Source organism: Bidens hawaiensis, unplaced genomic scaffold (genome assembly GCF_021521415.1).
Source record: "Bidens hawaiensis isolate Kalapana, Puna unplaced genomic scaffold, B.hawaiensis_p1.1 tig00051369_1, whole genome shotgun sequence".
NCBI lineage: Eukaryota > Viridiplantae > Streptophyta > Magnoliopsida > Asterales > Asteraceae > Bidens > Bidens hawaiensis.
In genome coordinates this window covers 94,770-103,359 of record NW_027499207.1, presented here as the reverse complement: position 1 = coordinate 103,359, position 8,590 = coordinate 94,770, and the positions used below count along the sequence as shown (strand labels likewise).

At 33.8% G+C, this 8,590-nt stretch overlaps 1 protein-coding gene across 1 annotated transcript; it reads right to left on the bottom strand.

Annotated features, from left to right (window-relative positions):
- Window positions 1-389: 389 nt before the first annotated feature.
- LOC143599006 (12S seed storage protein CRD-like) lies at window positions 390-4,561 on the bottom strand. The gene is made up of 3 exons (XM_077077077.1): window positions 4,316-4,561; window positions 776-1,502; window positions 390-696 (listed from the first exon to the last, which is right to left on the bottom strand). Exons 1-3 carry the CDS (start codon window positions 4,512-4,514, stop codon window positions 543-545), a joined length of 1,080 nt encoding a protein of 359 aa, XP_076933192.1. The 5' UTR covers window positions 4,515-4,561; the 3' UTR covers window positions 390-542.
- Between the last annotated feature and the right edge of the window lie 4,029 nt (window positions 4,562-8,590).

The window sequence follows — 8,590 nt, the reverse complement described above, 5'->3', positions numbered from 1 at the left end:
TGCCGGATCTAAGGTCGTTATTATCATTAGTGGCGGTGAACAAAGGTGTATGTGAGCGGCTCTATTTCCATGATCGGCGGTGGCTGATGGTGTTGATGACGACAGGTTATAGAAGTAGAACATGGCTCCGTGTGTTATCTCATTTAGGGTTTGAAAGATAAAAGTAATAAAAATATCGGAGAGAGAGATAGAGAACAATAAGGGGTGTCATTTTTATTGTGATTATTTCCTTTTAGTATATCGTTATATCTATCATACATATTTGATCCTTTAAAATTTCACTAAACATTAAACAGTTCTTCAATATAAGTTATATTATATATGAAAAGTAAATATATTATTTATGACATCATCCGGGTTAATGACCGGTCCGGCCTCCCGGGTCGCTCCGACCTGTGACCCAGTAAGCAGTCCGGGTCAATCTCCGGTCTGGGCCTGAAAACATTGGATATTACAATACACTTTTAACGAATTTTATTTCTTGTCTTGGACGTCGCCTTATTGAATGCTCACAACATATCAAAGATAAACACCCTTGATAGTTAAGTACTTGGAGGGACAATTGTGAGTTTTGTTTCATTTTTGCTCTTGAATTGTTGTGCAAATTTTGGAGTAACATTTAAAGTCGCTTGTACAACCCCCAAAGACATTGCCTTCCATATCGACGTATTTCCAGCAAGTTGTCCAAACAAAGCCCTGCAAAATAAGCAAAATTACTTTTCATACATATAAATTTCAACTTTTTATACAAATTAAAAATTCATTGTTAACATACTTTGAACTAGTTGTGACCGAGAAAACTTCTAGTCCACAGTCATCAGCAATATAAGCAAGTATATAGTATTGAGGAACAATGAACAAGTCGCCTTCTTCAACTTTACTGTCCAATGCTGGCTTTCCTTGAAAACCACCCACAATCTTAATCTGACCACTTCCCTTGCAGACATAACAAATATGCACCGAACCATCGGCTACATAACTTGGCGTTAGCATAGCATTACCCTCCAACTTCACAAATCTTGCACTTAGACCAAGCTCACTGAGCACGGACAAGTTCTTTTCTGTCAGGTCATTGACAAATCCACCACAATTCACAACAACCGCACCCAATGGATCATCAATGCTGGCATATAGTTTACCTTTTGTGTGATTACTTGGTTCTGGGAATTTGATCCCTTGAGCAAGTAGAGTGACCATTTGACGTTGTTGGCTGCTTATAAGATTTTCTGACTCACTTTCGTCCAAACCAAAGGTTTTGCTAACAAAATCAGACTGAAATGCAGCTAGATATCCAATGGGTCCTGACGGAAAAAAGTATGTGAATTGGCCAGGGACTTTAGCTTTACTACTCTCACCCAAGTAGATAATGACTGCATCTGTGTCGCCTGCGTTAAACCACCAGGAAGCCAGCCCTGCTAAAGTTGGAACTACATCCCCTTTCTTGGCTATCAATACATTTTCCTCTGAACTATTAGCTGAGATCAAACCAATTGTGACAGTACCTATACGTTCATGTTGAACGACTCATATTAATCAAAGAATAACGACGTAAATAGTGACATAAGTAAACTATTTGAACAACGTGTTAGAAAGCCAAATTGGGTGGCCTTTTTGGATCTTGACCTTATATTCCTTTTAAAATCTCATTTATATGCTTATTGATCAACTTTAGACACCAGTTTTTTTAAATGAAAATTTCATATATTTTTAAATTGGATATATAGAAGACCTTCGTTATACCACTTATTATAGAAATTGACTATAATACATGTATGTTTCAATGGTTAGGGAGCCTTCTAAAAGAGAATACTATATGTGCAAGAAGAGAGAAAAAATCTAAGACCTATATGATCAAATAGTATAAATTAATCAATAATTGAAATTTATTAATAGTATAATTAGTTTTTTAGCTTTAATATGTATGAGGTTTTTTGGATCCTTTGGTGTGTTGAAACTTGAATAGATTTACATTTACACAGTATATATATAGAATCAATCTATAGAGATTTTCTCCATTCTTTTCTCCATGTTAATGTGATCCTAATTTTCTCCCCAAATTTTCTTTTAAAAAAAATAAGTTAAAACTTTCTAGGTTAAAAAGTTGTGTGCTATATAAAATTATTTAGGTTAAAAATGACAAAGAAGTGTTTTGTTATAAATTGTTCTGTTAATAAAATTGTGTAGGTTATATATTGTGTAGTGTAGGAAGGTAAAAAAGTTTAACTAAAATTATGTAGGCTAAAAACTTAATGTGTTGTGTATGAAAGTTTGTAAACGTGTTACGGTGAAATATCTTTAATATATTTATATCTATTACTTTAAACGTACAGAAAACAATAATGTGACCAGTCATATATATTTGTCACTACCTCTAATTATAGTATATATTAATTTGCAACTTTCTCAACCAAAAACGTGCATTAGGAGTTGTACTTTTAGCTACTTTTGTTGTAAAGGGTGCTCTATTGATTGTATCTTTGGCTTCTTCTTTTGTATATGTCATGATGCCTTTTATGTTCTCCACGTGTTAATACACGCGTCAGTTCTTATGTTACTTTCTGGCTTTGGAGACTCCATGTTCACACGAGTACATTTGCTTTTCATCGTCTCTCTCATGATATTGACACACCGATATCTCTCTCCTACCACCGTTACCGGTTCCACCATTGTCAACCTCACCTACTGTTGCCGGGTTTTATTTGGAAACCCTAGGTGGCCGTGGTGGTACGGTTAAATCCAAAATTCATATTTGTTAAATATGAATTGGCGAACAAAAGTAGGAGTCTGCACAATTTGGTTGGGTTATTAGCCAAAACCTAAACCAAGACCAAGGTCATCGTTTATCCTATTTAATTAATTAATCCGTGTTCGGTTAATCGGCTCGGTTTATTTGGTTAGTTTGTCGGTTTGCAGTTCAGCATTGTTAATTTTGGTTCACCAAAACCAAAGTTAAAATGTTTTGTTAGAAATAAATACATGAAACGGAGGTTTGAATACAAGAAATACAGTATAGAACACGAAATAGGTATATGAAAATATTAATGATTTGATTCAGTTAGTTTCTATTAACCGAGGTTACAAAAAGTTTAGTAACTGATTTACGGTTAAATTCCGGTTCGGTTTTCGTTGGTTCAGCTTCAGTTAATGGTTTGGTTAGTGCTTACAAATACAAATGGTATTTGTGGTTCAAATCGACCCGATCCATTTCAACCCGTTACCTAGCCTGAAATATATTTTTTTGTTATTATCAATTTTATCCATGTCTTTTTGCTAATGCAGGTGCGTTAATTTTATGCTTCATGTAAGGAAACCTAAATTTCTCAAAACCAGTCTACAAATAAAAGATTTGAACAAGTTGGTACTGAATATACTAATAAAGAAGGTGAATTTTGTAAAGCAAGCCATGGAGGTTTGACCAAACTCAACATGGTCAAAATTGGTAATTTAATTTGTTTCATTTGTAGCTTATGTGCCTTTATAGGATGGGAAAAACTGTTCATAATGGATGATAGACTTTGGCTTGGACCACCAGGTTTATACCCTTCCTAATAATCAATAATGCACAAGATTAAGTTTATTGGCCATATTTTTCCAATCAAATGTCTTTATATGAAGCTATTGAAGCAGGTCATGTGCAACTATTACAAAACAAGAACATGTATCAAACTGCAGTTTGAAGTCTAATGGTCAAAAGTCTTAACTCTCTAAAGTTTATGAATTTTGTTTCAACTTTAGCTCTGAATTTTCTTTCTTAAGTAGTTTTGTGAAGTTGGCTAGAATCCAAACCTGAATGTACCTTTGTCTAATGGCTTAAATGTAATTATTATTATTTTAAATAATCCAATCATAATTTTACATTTTCTGGTTTTGGGTTCGATGTTATAGTTTTGTTATATATTTTTCCTTTTCATTTGTGTTTCGAGTAACGCGGGTAAGTTTTTCTTATACAATAGTCAAATTTTTTTTTTCTTTTCACTTACCCGCGCAACGCACTGGTACTAAATGCTAGTTATAATTTAATGTGGATGATGATATATTAGTTTGTGTGTGTGTGGAGAGAGAGAGAGAGAGAGAGAGAGAGGATAGGATAGGAGAGAGATGCAAAAAAAAACATGTTATACGTGTTGAAAAAGTCTAGGAAAGAGTTTGGTCCGATCGGACACATAAATCAATAAATCTACAACCACGAAAATATTTCATAAGAGGGTGTACTTGTGATGAGTAGGCGTGGGTAGAAGAAAACATAGGAAGCCAATTTCATAGTGGTTGGTCACAATAACATTATTCATGTGTGCCAAAAAGTAAAACAATGTACCTTCAAGAATGAAGCCAATTTTGCTGCAATCGGCATAGTGAGGAAGAGTAAATCCAAGAGGGTGAAGAACAAGCCTTCCGGTACCGAGTTTTAAGTCACTTAACAATGGTACTTTTGAATTTGACCATACATAATATCCACCGCTATCATCCTCAAATGACGTTTGATCATACTTCTCCACCACCAATTTTGCATCCATCTTGTAACGAAAAAAGAAGTATGAGAGAGAGAGAGAGAGAGAGAGAGAGAGAGAGAGAGATGATTCATAAGGCCAATCGGGTTTGCTATTTATAGAACAAAAATAGCCACCCAATGTTCTTTTTATCTAATGGAGACTCAAGGGTGGACATAAATAAAGGCTTAGTCCGCTATCCCTCTACTTTTCTTCGATAGTGCAAAAAAAAGTTTATTTTGTTGGCTTTGTATTTCGCTACCTCTGAAAAATATAATGCTACCCCTGCTTGTTCAAAGCCCAACCAAATTAAAAGCTCAAACCAATTAAACCTCAACCAAAGTTTAAAGCTCAAACCAATTAAACCTAATGACCCGTTAACCATATTTATTTTAGTTACATTGTTTAGTTTAAAATTTATTTTTTTTACCGTATTTCATACAATGTAAACAAAACAAAAATAGAAACACGAGAATAAATAAATTTAAACACATGAGGTGCAAATTTATCCTATTCGGTTTTTGAAAGCTAGAAATCGAGCCATTACTACATCTTCTTTTACTTTATCCAACATTTCTTTTTCGATTGCACAAACTAAATCATTGTTCAAATACTTATCACACATTCGATTACGCAAATCCGTGTCAATAAGCTTCATTTTAGAACAACGCCTTTCAACGGTAGCGGTTACAACGGGTAAAACCAACGCTAGCTTCAATATTCGGTAAACTGGAAAGGACACCACTTTTTCTTTAGTTTATCGAATATTGAAGCTAGTATTGGTTTTACCGGTTGCAACCGCAACCGTTGAAAGGTGTTTTTCTTAAATGAAGCTTATCAAGATGGGTTTGCGTAGTCAAATGCGGGATGAGTATTTGAACAATGCTTTAGTTTGTGCGGTTGAAATATAAACGTTTGAGAAAGTTAAAGAATATGTTGTAATGACTCGATTTCTAGCTGTCAAAACCGGAAGGATAAATTTGCAACCCATGTGCTTAAACTCAGTAATTATCGTGTTTCTATTTTGTTTCGTTTACATTGTATAAAACATAATAAACAAAAATTTTGACCGTTACCCCTGAGAATTTTTCTTAATCCGCCACTAAATGGAGTAAAATATTCTGTTACTTATACCAAACCTCATTATTAAATAAAGATAAATACAACGGAAAAAGGGAAGAAGATAGCCAAGTTGGTGATGGTTTGCAATTTAGGCCCGACGAAGACTTCACACCTTGTCCTGTTCAAAGAAGAGGTCCCAACATAGGACTTGACACGCATGTGATCGTAGACAAATCAAAAAAGATAAGTCACCCTAGTGAAGGTTGGGTCCAGTAGGGCCGTCTTAGAGTTTTCGAAAGTCCTAAGCGAGTACTAAAGGCCCCTTATATATACAAGTTCTTAGATCAATGCTAATTGTGTGCAGTTACAATTTTGAATTATCTCAACGCTTATTTTTTATTCAAAAAGATGACGGCTGTTGGGTCCTAAAAATTTGTGGGTTTAAAAACATTTTTTGTGTGTTTAATTGTTTAAAGGTTGTTGTTTTATACTATTATAAAATAACGTGCTTTATTTAGAAAACAAATTGGTCTTTGTTAAAATTTAGGTCGTAATATTCAGAAAAATAAAATCAAAATTGTGTACCGTTTTTCAGTTGCCCTGCTTCTTTTTGAACCCAATTTATATTTCCAATATACCCGACCTAGTTTATGCTTATAATTTTTGTGTATTTATTAAACGTTTCTCGTTAGTCTCTTTAATTATTTCTCTAATAATTAACCACTAATTATTTCTCCACCGATGTTAAATCCGTGTTTGGTGAATTATATTATTTAACTATTAAATGTTGATATTATATATATAGATATATATTGAATGTTGGTGTCACAATAAAGCTCTCATTCTTAGAATAACCGTTTAGGTAATTATTTAGATGATAATACCAGTTATCATTTGTTGGTGTGGTGGTCAATCAAGTATCCTTTCAAAGTTCAATAATGTAATTTGCTCAGTCTCGAAACCCTCTGTCTCAATGTTTTTTGTTTTGTTCTTTTTTTTGGCCAGCTTAATATTGGTTTGTGTCATGTTCGGTTTAAAGTATTTTTTAGTGAGTGATTTAAGCATTTTTTAATGAAAACAATACATATGTTAATTTCTTTTATAAAGTATGTTAAATTATGTTAACGATTTAGTAGCGTTAGCATCGCTACAGGCCAATTCAATGGTTCAATGTTGTATCGCGGGAATTTTTTTAATATGTTAGTTGTATTTTAGCGTTGACGAATTTATTTATTTTTTTGTTTAGTTCCAGTGTCGTACCGATATTCATCGAATTCGCGTCAACTAGCAGTCACACTGTGTGTGTTTTACCAACCGACAACACGTTGTTTTAGACATGTTTGTTTTATAAGTCTATTCGATTGTCAACACTATCATAGCCGTTTAGTAAAAAAAAAAATTTTGGGTTGTCGTCACTGTAACGTATCTAACCAATACTGACAGAACACAACAAATACTGACCGAACACATGTCTTGCACCGCCGCAACGCGGCGATTTATTACCTAGTTTAATTAAAATGCAAATGTCGGCATACTCACAAAAGTTACTGTAGCTCAGAATTACAACTTTTTGTGCTGCTGGTACAACTTTTTGTTTTTCAGTTTTTTCAGTTCGGTTTTTTGGTCATGGGTCGTTTTTTTAGATTCATGCTCACCAAAGTGCTTATTAAAATTCCTTTCATGGTTCATCCCGAATCACGCAAGTATTCAACTCATCAAAAAAAAAAAAATTAACCACATAATAACAAAATGCAAGGAGAAGTAATGTACATTTATCACTTTACATGTCAAGATTTCCATAAGTTTTCGGACGTTAAAATAATCCCCAATCTGGCATTCTCTCATAATATCTGGAGCAATCGAGCTACCACCATATGGGATTTAAACACATGTAAACAAAACAAAAATAGAAACACGAGAATAAATAAATTTAAACACATGAGATGCAAATTTATCCTATTCGGTTTTTGAAAGCTAGAAATCGAGCCATTACTACATCTTCTTTTACTTTATCCAACATTTCTTTTTCGATTGCACAAACTAAATCATTGTTCAAATACTCATCACACATTCGATTACGCAAATCCGTGTCAATAAGCTTCATTTTAGAACAACGCCTTTCAACGGTAGCGGTTACAACGGGTAAAACCAACGCTAGCTTCAATATTCGGTAAACTGGAAAGGACACCACTTTTCCTTTAGTTTATCGAATATTGAAGCTAGTATTGGTTTTACCGGTTGCAACCGCAACCGTTGAAAGGTGTTTTTCTTAAATGAAGCTTATCAAGATGGGTTTGCGTAGTCAAATGCGGGATGAGTATTTGAACAATGCTTTAGTTTGTGCGGTTGAAATATAAACGTTTGAGAAAGTTAAAGAATATGTTGTAATGACTCGATTTCTAGTTGTCAAAACCGGAAGGATAAATTTGCAACCCATGTGCTTAAACTCAGTAATTATCGTGTTTCTATTTTGTTTCGTTGACATTGTATAAAACATAATAAACAAAAATTTTGACCGTTACCCCTGAGAATTTTTCTTAATCCGCCACTAAATGGAGTAAAATATTCTGTTACTTATACCAAACCTCATTATTAAATAAAGATAAATACAACGGAAAAAGATAAGAAGATAGCCAAGTTGGTGATGGTTTGCAATTTAGGCCCGACGAAGACTTCACACCTTGTCCTGTTCAAAGAAGAGGTCCCAACATAGGACTTGACACGCATGTGATCGTAGACAAATCAAAAAAGATAAGTCACCCTAGTGAAGGTTGGGTCCAGTAGGGCCGTCTTGTGGGTTTAAAAACATTTTTTGTGTGTTTAATTGTTTAAAGGTTGTTGTTTTATACTATTATAAAATAACGTGCTTTATTTAGAAAACAAATTGGTCTTTGTTAAAATTTAGGTCGTAATATTCAGAAAAATAAAATCAAAATTGTGTACCGTTTTTCAGTTGCCCTGCTTCTTTTTGAACCCAATTTATATTTCCAATATACCCGACCTAGTTTATGCTTATAATTTTTGTGTATTTATTAAACGTT

Coding starts and splice junctions, on each gene's coding strand:
- LOC143599006 (XM_077077077.1), bottom strand. CDS start 4,514: ATGGATGCAAAATTGGTGGTGGAGAAGTATGATCAAACGTCATTTGAG. Junction 1,503..4,315: donor AATTGGCTTCATTCTTGAAG/GTACATTGTTTT, acceptor ATGAACGTATAG/GTACTGTCACAATTGGTTTG. Junction 697..775: donor TCGGTCACAACTAGTTCAAA/GTATGTTAACAA, acceptor CTTATTTTGCAG/GGCTTTGTTTGGACAACTTG.